The 23,264-nt window shown below is 40.4% G+C and overlaps 1 protein-coding gene across 3 annotated transcripts in view; it reads right to left on the bottom strand.

The window, feature by feature from the left end:
* SIK3 (SIK family kinase 3) overlaps positions 1-23,264 on the bottom strand; it is a 235,529-nt gene that overhangs the window by 75,374 nt on the left and 136,891 nt on the right. For all 3 annotated transcript variants that reach the window (XM_084895560.1, XM_084895559.1, XM_084895558.1), the window contains exon 4: positions 3,079-3,240. In XM_084895560.1, the coding sequence (XP_084751686.1) occupies positions 3,079-3,240 (162 nt within the window). The remainder of the gene's footprint in view (positions 1-3,078; positions 3,241-23,264) is intronic.

Genomic DNA, 23,264 nt, shown 5'->3' with positions numbered 1-23,264 from the left:
TGATGTTTCTCTCTCCCTCCCTCCCTCCCTCCCTCTCTCTCTCTCTCTCTCTCTCTCTCTCTCTCTCTCTCTCTCTCTCTCTCTTTCTTTCTCTCTCCCTTTCCCTTCCTCTTTGAAATGATTAAAAATATATTTTTTAAGTGAGGTGCTTAAGACGTAACATTTTAAATAAACCAAAAATCTATTTTCTCTCTCATGTGTTTCTTTCTTAAGTAGTGGCTCCTTCTCATTGCGATTTATAATAGTTCATTGGTAAGCTCAATGAAAAGATCAAGGATCTAGAAGTTACTTTTAACTTTTAGAATAAAAAGTTGATTTCAGTACCTATCTGACCATATCTTTTCAGAATCATGCAACCTAGCTCTCCAAAATGAGTCAGCTGTAGCCAGCTCACTGAGCAGTGTTTCTCCCACTGGTCCATTAAGTTCAGATGACCATGGGAATTCTATCTAACTTGTGTGTAAGAAAGGAAGTCCGGGCAATGATTAAGAAACTGAGTAATGGGATGTGAGGGCGATCTGGCTGCGACATCTGTCACCCCATTGATCGCCAGGGTTGATTCGGCTGATCTGGCTGGCTAGGCGGGTGTCCCCCTCCTCCCTCACCGATCCATGTGCATCCCTCCCGAAGCTGCGCGCTCGGTCGAAGAGGACGACTTTCCCCCAAGAGGAGAGGACCGGTCTTCGGTCAAGGGTATATGAGTAGCTGCGCTCCCCTGCTAGAACCTCCACACAAGCTCTCAAGAAACTGAGTAATGGTGGCATGTAGGAAGGGATGCATAAGCAAAGGCAATGTTAGATATGATAGCAGGACACGGAACTAGAGGTGTTCCTTTATTTTTTGCTTTTCTCAGAAACAAATATTAAAAATACAGACTTTGCACCAATACAGGTTTTTAAAACCTTGCCAAAGTATATGTGTAACACAGAGAGGCCAGGGCAGCTGGTGGCACCCCAGGACTATGCAATCACACATCAGCAGGCAGAGACTTACTGTGGCCGCATGGGCTTAACTATTCACAAAGAAAGGCATTTAAAGGTCTCTACCCAAATACTTGTCAGTAGAGTATCTAAGCTCAATTATCAATGCAAAAACCAAAAGCTACACAAAGTTCCCTAAATCAAAATGGTTCTAAATTCAAAATAAAAAAACCAAGGAAGCATTAAAAAATTTTTAACTTTTGGTCATTGGAGAGAGACTAAAACTATAGAAGCAGAGGGCCTTCTTTTAACTCACTACTCTAATCAGGAACCCACAGAACCCTGTGACACTGGCAGGCCAACTAATAGTCTTCCCCCCGCCCTCCCGCCCCCAAGGACCCATGCCCTAATCCAGTGGTCGGCAAACTCATTAGTCAACAGAGCCAAATATCAACAGTACAACGATTGAAGTTACTTTTGAGAGCCAAATTTTTTAAATGTAAACTTCTTCTAACGCCACTTCTTCAAAATAGACTCACCTAGGCCGTGGTATTTTGTGGAAGAGCCACACTTAATTGGCCAAAGAGCCACATGTGGCTCGTGAGCCGCAGTTTGCCAGCCACCGCCATAACCCTTGGAATTGTGAATGAGTGTGCTACCTATGTGGACTTCTGCAGACATGATTAGGTTAAGGATTTTGAGATAGGGAAGTAGCCTGGGTTATTCAGAGGGCCTAATGGAATCACGAGCGCCGGACAAGAGAAAAGTAGGAGGATCAGAGTGGGAGTGGGAGATGTGACACTGGAAGCAGAGGAGTGAGGTGTGAAAGGGCTTCATCAGGAATGCGGGGCCTCTCAGAGATGGAAAAGCAAACAGACAGCCTCCAGAGCCCAGAATAAGCCAGTCTACCAGCAGCTCCACTTTAGCCCTGAAGACATTTCAGATTTCTGACCTCCAAAACAGTAAGATAGTACATTTGTGTTTTCCAAGCCATTAAGTTTGTGGTCATAGCAACAACAGGAAATTTCAATGAATAATTACCAAGAAAAGGCTTGGAACTGCCAGGCCTTCCCATGCTACCTACCTCTGTGGGAACTATCAGCATCTGGAGAGTTTTGGAGAAGACAGATTTAGGGCAAAGGAAAACATGACCTTACGTAAGATAAAGAGAGCATCAATTCCTACTGACTACACACTGAGCAAGTGCAGGTCTCAGAGAACTCTGAGCTGGTGAAAGCTCTAAACAAGACTGTACCGTCAGCCTGACAGACAAACCCAGAGCGAAGACGCTCCAGCGATGTGAACGGAGAGCCTGGAGAGGGAACAGCATCTACGTGAAAGAAACTGTTCCAAGAATCGCCAGCTGCGAGGGTGCACGCGGGCTCTCTGACGTGTAACAGAGGACGTAAAGCTGAGCTCTCGCTCCTGCCCTGCCGATGAGGGAACTCAGCAGAACTGGGCTACAGCATTCTAGCTACGCCCCAGCCTCCCTTAGCTCCGGGAGACTGGGGGGACGGGGAGACACACCATGCAATATTAGAACCGTCAGAAAACAAAAACTGTTTATTTTCACATTTATAGTTCCTATTTGTCATCTGTAGTCACTTCCTCCCATCAGTAGGTGGAGGGCGTGGAGTGGTTAGCACATGCTGAGCGCTGACTGAGGCTGGAGTCTAGGTAGGCCGAGGCAGGGAAGGTGCTGTGAGGCTCTGTCAGACGAGCAGATGAGTGAAATCGGAGGAACCACGGACTGCCTTAAACCACCGCATGGCCAGTTCTCCCAGAACTGCCGTGAGTGCCGTCTTTGGGATGGGCGTGCTCTGTATCAGGAACACCATAAACCCACCTTCCCAGGGAAGCTGAGAGGCACAACATTTCAGCAGTTTTTCTTCCTATTTTTCTATATTTTATTCTGTATTATTTAAAAGGGACTAGTCAACCAAAATAAAATTTAAATATAACCCCTTTCCTTCTTTCCTCCCAGCAAATAACGTAAATGTATTTTGAAAATTTATCAGTTTTCAAGCCACATACACACAACCTCTATTTTCACAATACTTCTTTCTGAGTGGATGGAGACAGACAATCCCTTGCTTTTTAAGAATCTTGAAGGAAAAGCTCTTTTGTCCTTATTTCACATCCTCAGCATGCCTCTCACCTGCTATTTTGATATTCAGATTGGCGTCCAGAAGCAAATTCTCAGCTTTTAGATCACGATGAACTATGTTCCGACAGTGACAGAAAAAGACAGCGGCGACAATCTGCTTGAACTTCCGGCGGGCCTCCTTCTCCGCCATGCGGCCGTGGGCCACCAGGTGGTCTGGGAGAAGAGAACAGAGTCAGTCCACGTGGCACTGGACCATCCACAGGGCAGATGGAAGGAGGTGCAGGGAGCCCCCCAAACAAATGAGCGGAGAGAAGTAAAATAAAAACCAGAAAGCAACCCACTCACAGTCCTGGTTTGTATCTATAAAAAATCATTAGTAATCAGTACCCAAACTATTTTAAGTAGAAATCCTGTTATATCAATGCCTAAGAATACACTTGCTTTACCACACACACACACACACACACACACACACACAGAGTTCTGAGAGATATATGGTATTTTTCAAGGATCATAGCACTTAACACCTTCCTTTTCTTATCTCCACTGCAGAAGTTTATACATGAACAGCCAACCTACACTTTAAGATAAGTATCAGCAATATTTCCTGTGCTAAAGGATGAGTCAAAAAGCAGAGTTCAATAAACTTTAAGCTAATACCTCTCCTGCTTTCTCAAAATTTTACAATTTGACATAAAATATATTTATTTGGTGACTATATTTTGTAATGACTATGCCTGCCTTTTTACTGTGCTTAGCAAATATTTTTAAAACTATATTATTAATTTTTACAGGTAACATCAATAAAATGCATTTTCTATCACTTAAAATGAAAAAATTTCATTGGCTATGTTGCTAACTAAGGAATATAGCAAAAGAATTTGTGTTATAAACTTTATAGTACTATAAATCAGGGTATCTTCTATATTTAAAAATGAAATATCATAAATTTTAAAGTTATTTTTCTAGTAGTGGTAGTAGGTATATATTAAAGTAATGACATACATATTCTTAACCCAATTCTTCATGTAACCAGAAACATACACAGGTCATGACAACTGATGGGATCAGAAATATTAGCAATGATATAATTTGCTCAGTTTCAAATTTCTAATAGTTTTATCAGCACTAATAGTTTTATCCAGCTGATCTAGCTGGAAAAAGGACACATTTGCCACCATAAGCATCTTGACATAGTGGAAAGTGAAAAATTAAACATTATAAATAAAGGTATTATTGTTTATCAGTAGTTATTTTAGTAATACTATCCAATTGTTTCGGTGCTATTGCAGACACCAATAGGACCAATCAGGTATATCTTTTCTTCATCACCAAGAGGAAGTTTGGGGTAAAACATATGTACCAGTAATACTGCTAAGACTAAGAGTGTAGGACAAGAAATTGGAGAGGAGCGTGAAGAAGGGGAGCTAAATAACAATCCATTTACACAGCAGATTTTCAAATAATTTAAATTCTGACCACAAAGACCATAAAATTTTGGACCAAGAATATAGCAGTTTTAATAATATTACCTTACAGATCATTTAAATTATTAAGAAAACCCCTTCAAAGGAATTGTTATAATTATTATGAATGACACACACAGAAATCTTTGAAACATTTTCCTCAAAAACTATCATTATTACGGCCAAGATTACCAATTGAGTAAAAAAAAAAAGGAGAATATACAAAGTCTTCAGCTTAGCAGCTCAGAGGACTAGAATGAAGATGTCTATGGAATTAGAGTGCTGATAAGTGAGCTCACACTCTGGTGTTTAGGCTTCTGGTGAGACCTGTCATGTGAATTTTAAACACAAAAGTTGTTACCTACCTAGGGATAGTAACTTAACATAAGCTGCTAAAGACCTGGACACCCATCAGAGGTACAGCACTGTGTTTTATTTCAAGACTATTCTCTAACAGTACCTGCTCCATTGACCCTCTCCCCTATTTCTCTTAACCCAAGGCCTAATTATTCTAATAATATGTTTTAGCTGCTAAACTTTGTCTAATTAAAGAGCTTTAAAGAGACAGCTATTCTTGAGAAACATAAAAATAAACCCTTATGAAGGTTTACCATCAGAAGCTTATTTGGCCAAGCCAACCATTAATTAAAATGCCCAAGAGACATTCGTCTGGCAGTAAATACTAATTACCAGACACATCAAAGAGCTTCTTAAATACAACAGAATGATTTAGTAATTTCCAAAATAAGTGATTTTCTTTTATTAAAAAACACACAACCTCTTTATATTTTCTAAGTACTTTGTTTTCTTTTTCTTTTTTTCTTTTTTTAAGTACTTGGTGTGTTTTTTTTAAATGATTGGAAAGCTCTCAAAACTGTACACAGGCCAGGAGCTGGTGGAATGCAGCCAAGTTTTCTCTCTACAATGACACACTGGTTGTCCTTGGGCAAATCATTTTTATACTGCCAGGATCCTTACCTCTTGATCTGCCAAATAGAAATACATTCTGTTACATGCTAGGGACAAAGAAAGGATAGCGTATTTGGGTATAAGCATGTATTGTGTTTTAGAGTTATCCTATATGAATGACATAGCTTTAAAGACATTTAAAAAGCTATTTTTATTTCTTTTTTAAATCTTTATCGTGAAAATATTACATTTGTCCTCCTTTTTCTCCCATTATCCCCTTCTAGCACGCCCCTGCCACACCCCAGTCCTTCACCACACTACTGCCCATGGGTTATGGATATATGCATACAAGGTCTTTGGTTAATCTCTTCCCACCCACCTACCCACCCCTACCTTCCCTCTGAGATTTGACAGTGTGCTCCATGCTCTTTTGTAAAGGTCTAGGGCAAAACTATAGATTGGCTATTTAAAAATTTGATTAAGAGATCACAAGGTTCTTCAGGATTCTGTAGTGTTTGAAGGTGATTATTAGGTACATCATTTGTCACTGGAACATGACCCTGGTAAAAGTATTTACAATAGCACAGTGGGTAAAGCAGCTTTAACTAGGTAGCATTTTTCCTAAAGGTACCTACAGAATCCCTGCAGCTATAATATAAAGAAAACATACAAAACACTTTAAACAAGTGTTGACTGCAAACATTAGATGTTTTCTCCCAGCCATTGTGTTTATGCCTGAGGTTTCTCCTCCTTGGGAGCACTGTGCTCTTTTCCCAACACAGGATCATCTCCACAGCTCAACATCATCGGGTTTTAGCCTCTGCATTTAGTTTTGCCATCTTATTACCACCGCACCCCCTTCCCTTGTCCCCTGAGTTGGCTTTCAGCAGAAACTCCGGGGCCTGTGGGTGTGCCAGGAAGCCAGCGAGCGGCCTCGTGGTTTTCAGTCCTACAGAGACCGCCTCTCAGCCACCGGTGGACAAATGGCTGCTATGTTCATGTGTGCTGTATAGGCAGTGAGCAGAATTTTTCCAGCTCAAATGGGCTATTTTACTTTCAGCGAAGAAACCCAAAGCAGAAGCCCAGACTGCATTTAGCAGTCACAGTGTTTGAATAAATACTGGGGTAATTTCAGAAAGGCAAATGAAACAAAATGGCTCCTGAGCCACATAATATTTAAAGTAAAGTACATTCTGAATCTTGTCAGGATAAACCCCCGGCTGCAAGGCACTCTGAAGAGCTGTTCTGCTTCTAGGCAGCTCAGTGAGCTGCTCTCCTAACACTGGGCGCAGTGCCACCCACATCGTCAGTCCCAACACCCCACATGACCCTGGCTGGCTCCGGTAGTCCCACACTCCACCACCCCAGACCAGAATCTTCAATTACATACACTCTGCTGAATGGACTCCCTCACAGTTAAGTTCCTTTTCACTACCCATTAACTACTTACCTAGTTAGTTGCCATTAAATGTCTCAGGCAAATTTAAAGTTTTTCTCTATCACAACTTCACTCCAACCATTTCATCTCAGACCTGGATGAGGTAACTCTCAGATAAAAGCAGAAAAAAACTCTCCTATGTTAAGCTCTTATCAAAAGTAAAGAGTCTAAGTTCTCTTTCTCCCTCTCCAATTGCCACAAACCACTGGGCACTAGATTTCTTTATTAATTTTTAATCTGCTCTTCCTCACAAAAGGAAAAGAAGTTAGTGACACTAAGGGACTTCTATATCTCGTGAGGAATATTATTAGAAGGGGAGGAAACAAATTCTGAAGTTTCAAAAGTATTAGTGCACCAGCACGTATAGAGTTTGCTTCAGAATTCACTGTTTGTTATTTTGTCCCAATCTGACTCAGGAAGAAAGAGCTTGTGGTACATTTAGATTCTAACCTTTCAAAGAGCAAAACTGCACACCAGGCAGTCTTGATTTCCCAGCCCAGCTTCTAGCATGTCAGAGGCCTGCCACTAATGGGGCAGTGGTGGGGAGCCAGCACCGCGTTAAGTCACTTTTCCACTAGAAACAGACAGTGTCTCCGTTTGTCTGCTGTCTACAACTCATAACTGATCCAAAACGCCAGCTTAAAATGAAAATACCCTGACAACTTTTCACGATGAAGAAATAGCCTCATCTAGAAGAGAGAAAAGGCGACGTGTGTGCTAAGCTGAAAATGTCTGCCAATTCCAGCTCACCACAGCTAGTACTTCTCTGCTTTATTACTCTGTTCTGTCATTTCTTCCTTCTGCACCCATGGAGACAAATTCCTGCTTACTACACAAATGCTTCTTTCTAAACGGGCCAGGGCAAGGCCAACAGAACTCAGCTGCCTGGGAGCAGGTTGAAAGGAGTACTCTCACTTTCGTATCATGCTGCCCTGAGCCCCTGCAGGCCCCAGGCTGCCACTGACTAGAGGAAGAGGGTTTGTTATTTTGTGTTCCTTGCCAAGAATCCAATGACCTCATGCCAGGCTTCTACCTGCTGCTGCTTTTTATTACTATTCTCCCAGGTGTTCAGGTAAAAAATCTTGGTGTCCTCATTCCCTTTCTCCCAAACAACACATATTATCTTTCAGCAAATTTTATTAACTCTACCTCCAAAATAGATCCAGATTTCCACTGTTCCTCACCCCTAACTCCACTCCACTACAGCGCCCCCAAGTCCAGTCCAAGAGCCATATCTTCCTCCTGGATTATTGTAATGACCTCTTACCATGTTTCCCCGAAAATAAGACAGTGTCTTATATTAATTTTTGCTCCCAAAGATGCGCTAGGTCTTATTTTCAGGGGATGTCTTATTTTTCCATGAAGAAGAATACGGTACACATTTATTGTTAAATGAAAATAAAGGAAATTTATTACCTATATACGGTACGGTAGTACGGTAGTTGTCAACAGAAACCAGACAAACTGAATCCTACAGTATCAAGAATTTACTCATTTATTCAATGACAATCATGTCATCATCTTCTGGAACATCATCATAACAATCCAATTCCTGAATTTCCTGGTGAATTTCTTGTGACTTCATTTCTTTCAGAATCAGTGGACCAAATCTCTCATGTTTAGCCTAGGGGGGCCTTATTTTCGGGGGAAGCCTTATATTTCACTCAGAAGGAAACCTGTAAGTAGGTCTTATTTTCGGAGGATGTCTTATTTTCGGGGAAACATGGTAATATTAATAACTAGTATCCCTGTTTCTGCTCTTGGCCTCCTGCAATCTACTCTCAAAACAACAGCAAAAACCCAGTCTATGTGGTTCAGTTGGTTGAGTGGCATCCTGTGCATTGAAAGGTTACTAATTAAATTCTCAGTCAAGGAATATAACTGGGTTTCGGGTTCAAGCTCTGATGGGGAATTTATGGAGGGCAACCAATTGATGTTTCTCACATCGATGTGTTTATTGTTGTCGTTGTTGTTGTGGTGGTGGTGGTTGTTGCTTTTCTCTCTCTCTATCCCTTCCTCTCTCTAAGCGTGTCCTCAAGGATTTAAAAAAAATACCCCAAAACCAACAACAACCAGAGATGGATCTATGAAGGCGATAGACTAGGTGGAAGTTACACTCACCTCCTCCCAGCACCAAACTGGAATTACAACTAAATTATAGAGTAATCATCCTGAACAATCAACTGAAGACTAGCTGGAGAGAAGCCATATAACCAAGCTCTTACAGAAGAAGCCACGTTGAGACTGGAAGAAGTGCAAAGGTATAAGAGGGCTGGCCGGCTGTCATAGGCAGCATCTGACGTTCTGGAGGGATATCTCAGCTGCAGTATGTTCCCCCCGAGAAATGTGGGGTCTAAATCCCAAGCTGGGCTCCCCAGTCTAGAGCCCCAGAACCAAGAATGGTGCCCACATAACATCCAGCTATGAAAAGCATTGGGGTCTCTGTCCACTAGGAAGAGACATCTAGAAGGCTAGAGATGCAGACACCTTCTTAAAGGGCCAATGCACAAAATTTTATTCACAGCCACTCACCCTGAGTTTCAGTGAAGGGAGAGTAGAGTGAACTAGAACAACGTGAGGAAATTCTGGGGTGAATTGCTCTGGGGAGAGAGCTGAAGGTTCAGCTACCAGCATCCCTGTGCTGAGACATTCCCCCATACTACAGAAACCATCATTCTCAGGCAGGCCATCCTCCTCTCAGAGATATCAGCATGTGGAGAATAACCCCACCTCTGGAATCTTTCTTGTCCCACCCTGTGGAGCTTACACCTGCTGAGGAGTATAGTCAGAGGCTCTTCAGTGACTAAGCCTAACAGGCAGCCTGCATCCAGGCAGAGGTGGCCTCGGGTGCTTTGAGACATTTGCTGACCTACCCCCAGACTCAGTGCTGGTAAAAGCAGGCCTTGGCACACAGGTTCTCACATACTCAGGCACAGCAGAGGGAGCCACAGCTGTGGATCGTGAATAGCTCCAAACATATTGTCCAGGGACAGTCACAGGCAGCGTCTGACATTGGCCTGCACAAGAAACCGGTTTGGCTCAGTGGTAGAGTGTTGGTCTGCGGACTGAAAGGTCCCAGGTTCGATTCCGGTCAAGGGCATGTACATTGGTTGCAGGCACATCCCCGTTAGGGGGTGTGCAAGAGGCAGCTGGTTGATGTTTCTCTCTCATCAACGTTTCTAGCTCTCTATCCCTCTTTCCTCCTCTCTGTAAAAAATCAATAAAATATATTAAAAAAAAAAATCCCTCTAAAGAGACCCAGAACCAATACAGCCAGTGGCCAGATTCAGACAACAGAACAGGATCCAATAAGCTGCACAGCAGTATATTCATTGGGAGAGCTCAGCAGGCACTATAGCCTGCTGAAGTGAATTCTGCTTCATGTGATCAGCACCTGCACAGAAGCTTGAATGCTGTGTTGGGGGCTGAGCCATACAATTAGTCAGCCTGAGAGTCAATTCCACGCAAGAATGGGCCAACAGCAATCAAGACTCACATAGGATAGAAAGTCCCACATAATGCCCACAAGGAAAATCCCTAGAGCACCCAGGTGAAGTAATCAGGGAAACAACACTAGGTTCCACAGGATGCTTACTATATAAGGCCACTCTACCTAAACTAGGAGTCATAGCAGATCTACCTCATACAAAGAAACATACATAAAGAGGCAATCAAAATGGAGAGGTAAAAAACAGACTCCAAATGAAAGAACAAAAGCATTCTCCAAGGAAGAGCTAAATGAAATGGAGGCAAGCAATTTATCAGATACAAGGTTCAAAGTCATGATTATAAGGATGCTCAACATCATGAAAAAGGACATAGAACCCATAAAAATGGACTAGTCAGAAATGAAGAAAGCAATATCTGAAATAATACACTAAAAGGAATAAACAGTAGGTCAAATGAAGCAAAGAATCGAATCAGAAAATTGTAACCCAAGGTAAAAAAAAAAAACACACCCAATTAGAGCAGCAAAAAGAAAAAAAAAATTTAAATGACAGTTTAAGGAACCTTTGGGATAATATGAAACACCTGCATCCAGGGGTACCAGAAGGAGAAGAAAAAGGATGAAGAACTTATTTGAAGAAATAATTACCAAAAATTTCCCTAACTGCTGAAGAAAAATGACACAAAAATCCAGGAAGTACAAAGTCCCAAAGAAGATAGACTCAAAAAGGCCCACACCAAGACACATAATAATTAAAATGGCAAGGGTTAAGGACAAGGAGAGAATCTTAAAAGTTGCAAAAGAAACGCAGTTATCTACTAGGGAGCTCCCATCAGATTGTCAGCTGATTTCTCAACAAACATTTCAGGCCAGAAGGTATTGGCATGAAATATTCAGTGATGAAAAGCAATGATCTACAACCAAAGCCACTTTACCCAGTAAGAGTATCATTTAAAACTGAAGGGGAAATAAAAAGCTTCCCAGACAAGAAAAAGGTAAAGGAACATGTTGCCACCAAAACAATATCAAAAGAAATGTTCAAAAGCAAAAAAGAAGATTAAAGGAGAAAGGAGAAAGGAGAAAGGAGGAAGGAGGAAGAGGAAAGGAGGAGGAGGAGGAGGAGGAGGAGGCGGAGGCGGAGGAGGAGGAGGAGGAGGAGGAGGAGGAGGAGGAGGTGGAGGCGGAGGAGGAGGAGGAGAACAAGAACAAGAAGAACAAGAAGAAAAACAAGAAGAACAAGAACCACCACCACCACCACCAATAATCAATGTAAATGGCTTAAATGCTCCAATCAAAAGGCATAAATGGATAAGGAAACAACACTCATAAATATGCTATCTTTAAAAGACCCACCACAAAATAAAATATATAGACCCACCACAGAATAAAATATACAGACTATAAATAAAGGGATAAGAAAAAGATATTTCATGTAAATGAAAGGAAAATAGAACTGGAGTAACAATACTTATATCTGACAGAATAGACTTTAAAACAAAGGCTTATAAACAGACAAGAAGACCCACTACATAATGATAAAGGGAGCAATCCAACAGGAGGATATAACCCTTGTAAACACAATGCACCCAACACAGAAGCACCTAAATATATAAAGAAAAACTTAAAGGTTACAAAGGGACAGACTGCCAGTAATACAGTCATAATAGGGGTTTTAAACACACACTGACAACAAGTGCTGACGAATATGTGCAGAAGGTAGAACTCTCGTGCACTGTTGGTGGGAATGCAGACCGATGCAGCCACTGTAGAAAGCAGTATGGAGTTACCTCAAAACAAATGAATAAAAAATCTGATGAACAGAATAAACTGGTGAATATAATAGAATCAGGGGCATAGAAAGGAAATGGACTGACAATTCTCAAGGGGAAAGGAGTGTGGGGGTGTGAGAGGAGACTGGTCAAATGAATGAGGACAGTGAGTGGTGGTAAGGGAAGAAGGTGGGGTGGGAATCGGATGGAGGGGATCTATTGGGGGGAGGAACACTGTAATAACCTGGACAATAACGACTTATTATATTAAAATTAATTAATTAATTGTAGGAGCGGAAAAAATAATGACCGAGTGGACTGAGACACATCAAAAGCATTACAATTTTTAAGTTTATAATGTTATCCTATCTAATAAAGAAGGAATATGCTAATTGACCCTTACACGATTGCAAAGATGGTGGTGCCCACAGGTAATAAAGAGGGAATATGCTAATTGACTGCCTCATCCTCAAAGACAGCAGCACACACAGCCAATAAGGAGGGAATATACTAATTGACTGCCCCACCCTCAAAGATGGTGGCACCCACAGCCACAAGATGGTGGCGTCCAGCCCCTTCAGCCCCACTGGGGTGGCAGGCACGTACCAAGCAGGCCTGGTTGCTCCGTGTGCCTCCCTCCAGAGTCCCCCAGTCCCTTCAGCCCTCCAGCCACCCAGAGCCAGCCCAAGATGCAAGCAAGCCTTGGATATCAGCTGCCCAGGCACCCAGGGCTGGCCCGAGGCACAGGAAAGGCTTGGCTGTCAGCTGCCCAGCTGCCCAGGGGTGCCCAATGCTCAGGTAACCAGGGCCAGCCAAGGCTTGAGCTGCTGGCAGTGGTAGCAGCAGAGATGTGATGGGGTGTTGCCTTCTCCTGATTGCCAGATCACCTCCCACCCCTGAGGGACACCCCCCATCCCCTCCAATGCATGAATTTCCATGCACCGGGCCTCTTGTTACAAAATAAACAAAATCAACCTCAGAAGTCATCATTAGAGATTGATGGGCGAGAATTTATTATTCTGAAATGTAACAAATGAAGGAAAATAATCAAGCATTTATTTTGCCTTTACTATAGTTTTTAAACAGTTTATAGGCAAAAGTTCTTTACAGAAGAATCATAGCTAATAAATGCAGAAAAATGAGAGAATAAGCCTAGCTTGTTTGGCTCAGTGGATAGAGTATTGGCCTCCGGACTGAAGGGTCCTAGGATGGATCCTGGTCAAGGGCACACACCCAGATTGAGGGCTCCATTCCCAGTAGGGGGGCATGCAGGAAGCAGCCGGCCAATGAATCTCTCTCATCACTGATGTTTCTATTTCTCTGTACCTCTCCCTTCCTCTATGAAATCAATAAAAATATTTTTTTAATAAATCAGATAATCACCATTTTGCAACTGCTAATGAAATAATGTATCTAGGCTACTAACTAATCAGAGTGGCTAAAACATTACGTCAAGGGTTGATAGAAAACTTTATTAATAACTTTATAAAACTTTATACATCACTACAAGTGGAAAAATCAGATATTATGTAACAGTCTAAAAACTGTTTAGTATTCCTGCCTCCACCCTGCCCAAAGTGGCGGGTATTTAACCTAACCACTTTAACAAAGTAATAGTGAGTTAGAGATATAAAATAAGGATCTAAATCTAGAATGTGAGAAATCTGTAAGATGATCCAGTTTCTTAAATAAATGGCATAGGGGAAAAAATGTGTTTGCAGAAGAAAAGGGTTGTTGCAAATTATAAAAAATTTAAGCCACTTATCAACTCAATAGAAGAATTTGCTTTGTTGCATTATGACTTAAACAAACTATAAAAAGATATTTTTAGATAACTGGAGAAAGGTAAGCATGCCCTGTCTCTTAGTTAAAAAACAAACAAAAAAACAACTTTGTGGAATATAAGAATGGTATTGTCAACTTTAGTTTTATTTATGAAACAGTAACAAATACTGGATTTACTCTCCCACTTTAACTATACAAGTCAGAGTTTGCAAACATTGGACAATACCCCAAAAAAGGGCTATGATTCTTCAGAGAAAGAAAGCACAAGAGTTAAGCCCCATATTCACTCAACCACAACCTAGAGAAACAGCTCTAGAATAGAGAAGTGGGTCAGGGTGGTGGAAACAGATCAGAGCTAGGGGTTACAAAGGAAACTAAACTTTGGGTGGCAAGATAGCAGAGAAAGGGAGAAGCAGAGAAGTAACATCAAAATTTAGCACAGAAATTCCACTTAAGTCCAACTCCCACACTGAAAATGTACAAAGCAAGACTATGGGAGGCTTAGCAGAAAAGATTTCTGGGAATATGAAAGCTAAAAAGAAATTTTTAGAAGTTACACAGTACTCATGAGATGCTGAAGGTCAGATTCAGCTTACAAGGTAAGACCTGGGTGAATAGCCTAGACACTAAGTTGACACTCCAGAACAGGGGTCCTCAAACTTTTTAAAGTGGGGGCCAGATCACGGTCCCTCAGAGAGCTGGAGGGCCGGACTATATGAACTACTAATTCCTACTGTAACACCTCGGCTGCGCTCACTGCCCAAAAAACCTGGCGGGCCGGATCAGACTCCTCTGCGGGCCGCATGTGGCCCGCGGGCCGTAGTTTGAAGACCCCTGCTCCAGAAGATAAGACACTAGGAGTGAGGGCTGTGCCATTGAAGTGAGGGCAAAACTAAAACAGAAACACCCTACCGAAGCCTAAAGTCAAGCCTCAATATGATCAAGTTGATCCAGAACAATCCCAACACTACAGAAAATAGCATAATACAGTCTCTACAACATGTTGCTCTTATTATCCAGCATACAATGAAAAATTACTAGGAATGGGAAGAAGTAGTGACCACAATCTAGAGATTAAAGTCAACAGAGGCAGAACCAAAGATGACTAAGATATTAGAGTTAGAAAGCATGGTCTATTAAGTGACTTATATTAAAGAAAACACAGAGAAACCAAGATGGTGGCATACACATAAACTGCTGCCTCCCACAACAATTTCAAAACTACAACTTAAAGACAGAATGGACATCACCCAGGACCACAGGAAAGTTGGCTGAGTGGAAATTCTACAACTAGAAGGAAAGAGGAAAGCACACGGAGAATCAGAACTGCAAAGGACTGAGGTAGGGAGATGCGCACGTGGAGAGGAAAGGCAACTGAGTGCCTGACTGGCGTTCTCTGGTGGAAGAGGGAAGGAAGCCCCCGATTGCACTTAACTCCAGTTCCAACTGCACTGAATCCCAGTTCCGGGCAAAACGCTGTGGACCCAGGCTCAGATGGGGAGAGTCTGGACTTTCAGATGGAGAGAAAGGCACACGGAGATTTGGAGAGAAAGCCGCCTCAGTGGGCAGGGGTTTGGAGTCGTGCACAAGAGTGTGTGCATGACTGACTTCTGAGTTTGCTGCTGGCTCTCCCTAGTGGAAAAAAGTTGGAAGCTCCTGACTACACTGAACCCCAGTTCTGACTGCACTGAACCCCAGCTCTGACTGCACTGAACCTGAGTTCAGGGTGAGCCTGGGGATTCTAGACTGTCAGGTGGAAACTCAGGAGAGTGCAGAAGGCAGAGGTCTGGAGATGTGTGAGCAAGCAGATAGCAAGACTATCTGCTCAGCTCTGAGACTCCACCCCATCCAAGCTGAGCACAGAGGCTTTTGCAATTTTGCAAGTCTGGTCCTATAAGGCTATCTCTAACACAGGTCTCCCAGCATAGACAGCTGATACACATAGCCAATTGGCCTGGAGGTCAACTCATCCTAATGATACCAACAATCAAGATTTAACTATAACAAGGCTGTACACATAGACCACAAAGGGGTGCACCAAGAGTGTCCACCTCAGGTGACTGGGGAGGCTGACACACTGGGCCGTATAAAAAACCTAGCATACAAAGCTACCCTACCAACTCAGGGAAGCAGCAAAAATGTGGAGACCAAGTCACAGATCACAAATGAAAGAAATGAAGGAAAGCAAATAACTGAATATAGAGTTCAAAACCACGGTTATAAGGTTTTTCATGAATTTCCTAGAAAAGGCCGATAAATTTAACCAGACCCTCGAGGATATAAAAAAGGACCAACTAGAAATTAAACATATACTGACTGAAATAAAAAATATACAGAACCCTAACAGCAGACTAGAGGATCGCAAGAATCAAGTCAAAGGTTTGAAATACAAAGAAGCAAAAAACACTCAACCAGAAAAGAAAAAAGAATCCAAAAAGTTGAAGATAGTGTACAAAGCCTCTTGGACAACTTTAAGCATACCAACATCAGAATTATGGGAGTGCCAAAAGAAGAGAGAAAGATACCAAAACCTATTTGAAGAAATAATGACTGAAAACTTCCCACACCTGGTGAAATAAATAGACTTACATGTACAGGGAGCGCACAGAACCCCAAACAAAAGGAATCCAAAAAGAACCACACCAAGACACATCATAATTAAAATGCCAAGAGCAAAAGACAAAGAGAGAATATTAAAAGCAGCAAGAGAAAAACAATTAGTTACCTACAAGGGAGTACCTATATGATTGTCAGCTGATTTCTCAACATAAACTATGCAGGCCAAAAGGGAGTGGCAAGAAATATTCAAAGTGATAAGTAGCAAAAACCTACAACCAAGATTACTCTACCCAGCAAAGTTATCATTCAGAATGAAAAGTCAGCTAAAGAGCTTCACAGATAAGAAAAAGCTAAAGGAGTTCATCACCACCAAACCAGTATTATATGAAATGCTGAAAGGTATTCTATAAGAAAAGAAAGAATAAAAAGGTAAAGATAAAAATTATGAACAACAAATACATATCTATCAACAACTGAACCCAAAAATCAAGTGAATTAAAAATCTGAGAAACAGAATAAACTGGTGAATATAATTGAATCAGGGGCACAGAAAGGAAGTGGGGAAAGGGGTTTGGGGGTCCAGGAAGAGACTGGACAAAAATTGTACACCTATGGATGAGGACAGTGTGGGAGAGTTAAGGGCAGAGTGTGGAGTGGAGCTATGAGGGGAAAAAGGAGAAACTACTGTAATAATCTGAAAAATATGGTTTTTTTTTTAATTTAAAAAAAAGAAAACACAATAAAAGATCTACAAAAAGCATGAAAAAACAGAATATGCCAAAGGAAAATCAGAATCTCTAATATACATAAGATCTATAAATATATATTCAAAAATGGCAAAATACCTGAAATTGAGAATTTATTGGACAGGTTTAGCATCTGAAAAAGCAATAGACAGGACAAATGACCTGGAGACAGGTATATTATGGTTGAGTTTTTAACTCATTTATAAAAGAAAATTTTAAATATGTATAAATGAAATGATATGACTATCTGAATTTATTTTATTGTATTTTTATTTAATTTATTGGGGAGACTTTGGTTAATAAAATCATAGTTAAATTTTCTTAAAATACTTTAAAAAAGGAATGTTGGGGAAAATATTAAAAAACAGTCAAATGTTGGTAATTGCTAAAAGTGGGTGATGAATGTCAGTAGAATTCATTAAGCTATTCTCTTTCCTCTTATATTTATTTGAAAACACCTATGATAACAGTTTTTAAATATATTATCTATCATTTGCACACTTATATTCATCACAGCATTATGTGCACAACCAAAATGTGCAAACAACCCGCATGCCCATCTGCGGATGAATGAATAAACAAAATGTGGTATAGACATAAAATGAAATATTATTCAGTCTTAATGAGAATAAAGTGAAGTCATAAGCTTATTATTTTAAGCAGTAAGCACAGGTGGCTACCTCATACATCTTGAGCAGATTGAAAATATGAATGCTAAATATATGCCTGGCATTAAGAAAATAAAACACAAAAATGAAGAATAATGAGTTGAAAGTTAGTTGGGGAAGGAGTTCAGTGATATTTGCCTGTTAGTAAAGCCTTAGAAAATAGCTAGTTTTTAAAGACTGTAATCTGGCTTCCTCCTCATTCATTCCATTGATATTTCCCTTGGTAAAGTCATAAACGATGTCCTAGTTGCCTTTTTGGAGCATCTAAACCTTTTGATCATTTCCTTCCAAACTCTCTCCTGTGGCTTCCACGAAGCGTTCTACTTTTTATTCTCTTATTGTTGTGATTGGGCCTCCTTTCTCTGATTGCTCTTTTCATACTGATTTTTTTCACTCCACTTTTCTCTATATTTAATCTGAATGACACCTACCCCCACCATGTTTTTAAAGGCTATCTATATGCTAGTAACTACCAAAGTTTTATATTCAGCCAAAACTAGCTAAACTCCAATATTTCCTTTATATCTTTAGATGGATATCCCACAGACTTAAAATGCCTTATGCCATTCTTGTTCCCCATTCACACTTCCCATTCAAATAATTAAAATCCTCTTATTAAAGCTGTGTTTCTTCTTTAATTTCCTACCTATATTGGCAGTACTAGGATCAATCCAATAAAGCAAGTCATAAAATTAAGACTTACCCTACATCAAACCTGGGCAAATTAGCCCTGGGTCACATCCAGCCTACTGCCTCATATATTTTTTCTTTTAAAAAAATATTTTTATTGATTTCAAAGAGGAAGGAAGAAGAAGAGAGATAGAAACATCAATGATGAGAAGGAATCATTGATCGGCTGCCTCCTGCAGGGATCGAACCCGCAACCTGGGCATGTGCCCTGACCAGGAATGGAACAGTGACCTCCTGATTCATAGGTTGATACTCAACCACTGAGCCACAGTAGCCGAGCTGATGTTTCTTTTTAATCCTCATCTGGGAATATGTTATTGGTTTTAGAGAGAGGAAGGGGGTGTGGAGAGGGTGAGAAAGAGAGAAACATCAATGTGAGAGAAACATGGATGAGTTGACTCCTGTATGTGCCCAACCAGGGTCTGAACCTACACCCTAGGTATGTGCCTGACCAGGAATCAAACCCACAAATTTTGGTTTACGGAACAACACTCCAACCAACTGAGCCACCTGATGAATTTTTTCAATAGCACCTTCATTTAGGTATAATTCACATGCCAGAAAGTTCGCCATTTTCAAAGGGAGAATGCAGTGCTTCTTAGTGTTTTCCTGGAACACCGCCATGCCATTCATTTACATGTTGCCTATGGTTGCTTTCAGTGCAATACAAAAGCAAAATGATGGCTTTGCACTGAGATCGTATGCCTTGTAAAGCCTAAAATATTTACTGTCTTGGCTTTTAGCGAAAAAATGCTTGTCAACTTCTATCCTGGATTGCTTGCTCTCTCTCAACTCCCATATTCGATCTGTTACTAAATCCTATAACATTATACCTACTAAATAATAGTGAAAGCTTATTATAATGACTCTAAACACTTATTTTTTTAAAGACTTTTTAAAAATTAAGTCATAGTGAACATGGCATAAAATTAAATATTTTAAAGTATGCATTTCAGTAGTTTCAATATATTCACTGTTGTGCACTATATAATTCTAGAATATTTCCAAAAAGAAACCCAGTATCAATAAGCAGTTAGTCCTTGTTCTCCCCTGCCCCCCCTTCCCTGTCAAACACAAATCTTCCTTCTACCTCTACAGATTTTTTGCTGGACATTTCATGTAAATGGAATCATAATATGTGAACTTTTCTGTCTGACTTCTGTTTCTAAATATATTTTCATTTATTTCAGAGAAGAAGGGAGAGGGAAAAGAGATAGAAAAATCAATGATGAGAGAGAACCATTGATAGGTTGCCTCCTGCATGTCCCACACAGGGCATCGAGCCCACAACCCAGACATGTGCCCTGACTAGGATTCGAACCATGATCTCTTGGTTCATAGGTGGACACTCAACCAACGGAGCCACACCCACCAGGTCTATCTAACTTCTTTTACATAATATGTTTTCCAGGTTCATCCATGCTGTGACATATATCAATACTTCATCCCTTTTAACCAGAGAATAATATACCCCATTTTAACCATTCATCAGTTGACAGACATTTGGCTTGTTTCAACTTTATAGCTATTATGAATAATGCTGCTAATGAGCATGCTGTACAAGTTTTTGCATGGACTAAGCACTTTACAAACGCATAATCCTTACAACACCCTTTGAGATAACTAATACTATCATCATTATTACTATTACTATGATTATCTTCATCTTAAAGATGAGAACACTAAGGCGGTGACAATTAAAAACTTACCCAGGTCACAAAGGTCGTGAGCGGAGATTTGAATCATGGAAGTCTGACTGTCCATATTCTTAGCTACTAACAAAGCTGCCTTAACTATACCCATAATCCTTTTTCTCTGTCCCCATTACAACTATTTATCAGAGATCTCCTCAGCTCTCATTGGTTTTAATGCAGTAGGCTTTAAATTGCTCTCCCAGCCGAAACCAGTTTGGCTCGATGGATAGAGTGTCGGCTTGGGGACTGAAAGGTCCCGGGTTCGATTCCGGTCAAGGGCATGTACCTTGGTTGCGGGCATATCCCCAGTGGGGGGTGTGCAATAGGCAGCTGATCGATGACTCTCTCTCATCGATGTTTCTAGCTCTCTATCTCCCTCCCTTCCTCTCTGTACAAAATCAATAAAATATATTTTTTAAGTAAAATAAAAAATAAATAAAATAAAAAAATAAATTGCTCTTCCAGTCTCTAGTCTCATCTCCTTCAATATTCTCAAATGCCACCAAAGTACTCTTTTAAAATCCAAAGTCACACTGTGTCCTGGCCTTTGTAAAAGCCCTCTATGGCTCCCTATCATCTAACAGTGGATCAAACTTTCGGTGGCCACACATTCACTTATTTTTTTAAAATTCTTTATTGTTTAAAATAGTACATATGTCTCCTTTTCCTCCCCTTGACCTCTCCCCGGCCACTCCCTCCCCTCTCCCCCAGTACATGCCCTCACCCTGCTGCTATCTGTGAACATGGATTATGCTCATATGCATGCATACAAGTCCTTTGGTTAATCTCTTACCCCGACTCCACCCTGCCTTCCCTCTGCGGTTGGACTGTCTGTTCAATGCCACTACGTCTCTGGATCTATTTTTGTTCATCAGCTTATGTTGTTCAATATACTCCACAAATGAGTGACATCCTGTGGTATTTATTTTTTTCCAACTGACTTATTTCACTTAGCATAGGGCTCTCCAGGTCCATCCATGCTGGTGCAAATGATAGGAGTTCCTTCTTTAGAGCAGTGTTTCCCAACCTTCTCTCATGATGAGAATCACCTGGTGGAGTTGTTAAAACACAGATTCCTGAATCCCAACTAAGAAGTGCTAAACTAGAATTTTTGGGAACATACAGGTAAAATTGTATACTTAACTAGTGCTCTAAGACAGATTTTATATACAGAGCACTAAGTTAGGTAAGCAATTTTACCTATATGTTCTCAAAAATTCTAGTTTAGCACTTGTTAGTTAGGATTCAGGAATCTGTGTTTTAACAACTCCACCAGGTGATTCTCATCATGAGAGAAGGTTGGGAAACACTGCTTTAGAGCAGTGTAAGTGTAGTATTCCATTGTGTAAATGTACCACCGGTTTCTAATCCACTCATCTGCTAATGGGCCCTTAAGACTGTTTCCAAATCTTAGCTATGGTGAATTGTGCATATATCCTTTCAATTGGTGTTTCTAGTTTCTTGGGATATATTCCTAGAAGTGGAATTACTGGGTCAAATGGGAGTTCCATTTTTAGTTTTTCTCCACAGTGGCTGCACCAGTCTGCATTCCCACCAGCAGTGTACAAGGGTTCCTTTTTCTCCAAATCCTCACCTGTTCATGACAGCCATTCTGACAGGTGTAAGTACTACCTCGTCGTTTTGATTTGCATCTCTCAGATGTTAAGTGACTTTGAGCATGTTTTCATGTGTCTCTTGGCTTTCTGTATGTCCTCTTTGGAGAAGTATCTATTTAGGTCTTTTGCCCATTTTTTTTTCATTGGATTTTTTATCTTCCTTTTGTTAAGTTGTATGAGTTCTGAATAAATTTTAGAAATTAAAGCCGTATCGGATATAACAGTGGCAAATACGTTCTCCCATGCAGTGGGCTCTCTTATTGTTTTGTTGATGGTTTCTTTTGCTGTGCAGAAGCTTTTTATTTTTATATAGTCCATTTGTTTATTTACTCCTTAGTTTCCATTGCCCTAGGAGCTGTATGGGTAAAGAGAGATGTCTGATACTTTGCTGTCTATGAATTCTTCCAAGATTTTTATGGTTTTCTGCCTTATCTTTAAGTCCTTTATCCATTTTGAGTTTATTTTTGTGTATGGTATAAGTTTGTGGTATAGTTTCATTTTTTTGGCATATATCTTTCCAATTTTCCCAACATCATTTATTGAAAAGACGGTCTTGACTCCATTATATGTTCTTGCTTCCTTTGTCAAATATGAATTGAGTATAATGGTTTTGGTCAATTTCTGGGTTCTCTGTTCTGTTCCATTGGTCTATATGTCCATTCTTGTGCCAGTACCAGGCAGTTTTGCCAATAGTGACTTTGTAATATAGCTTAATATCTGGTATTGTGATCCCTCCCACTTTGTTCTTCTTTCTCGGGATTGCTGCAACTATTTGGGATCTTCTTTTATTCCATATGAACTTTTTTGGAGAGGTTGTCCCAAATCTGTGAAATAGGCTATTGGTATTTTAATGGTGATTGTGTTGAATCTATAGATTGCTTTGGGTAGTATGAACATTTTAATAATGTTGATTCTACCAACCCATAAATATGGTATATTTTTCCATTTGTTTATGTCTTCCTCTATCTCTTTTTTCAATGTCCTGTAGTTTTCTGAGTACAGGTCTTTTACCTCCTTAGTTAAGTTTATTTCTAGGTATCTTAATTTTTTTGTTACAGTGGTAAATGGGATTATTTTTTTAGTTTCTCTTTCTGAGTTCATTTCTGGGTGTTAATTTTGTATCCTGCTAACATTATCAAATTCATTATTAAGTCTAGTAGGTTTTTGATAGAGTCTTTAGGGTTTCCTATGTATAATATCATGTCATCTGTGAATAATGACATTTTTCTTCTTTTCCAATTTGGATGCATTTTATTTCTTTTTCTCATCTGATCACTATAACTAATACTTCCAGTACTATGTCAAACAGGAGTGGTGAAAGTGAACATCCCTTTCCTGTTCCTATTCTTGGGGGAAATGGTTTGATTTTGCCCCTTTAGTATGATGTTGGCTGTAGGTTTGCCATATAAAGCTTTTATTATGTTGGGGTATGATCCCTCTATTCCCATT

The sequence above is a fragment of the Pipistrellus hanaki genome (genome assembly GCF_964339955.1).
Source record: "Pipistrellus hanaki genome assembly, chromosome: 9".
In the NCBI taxonomy this organism is placed as follows: Eukaryota; Metazoa; Chordata; class Mammalia; order Chiroptera; family Vespertilionidae; genus Pipistrellus; species Pipistrellus hanaki.
The sequence above is the reverse complement of the archived record's forward strand: the minus strand, read 5'-3'. Positions and strand labels throughout refer to the sequence as shown.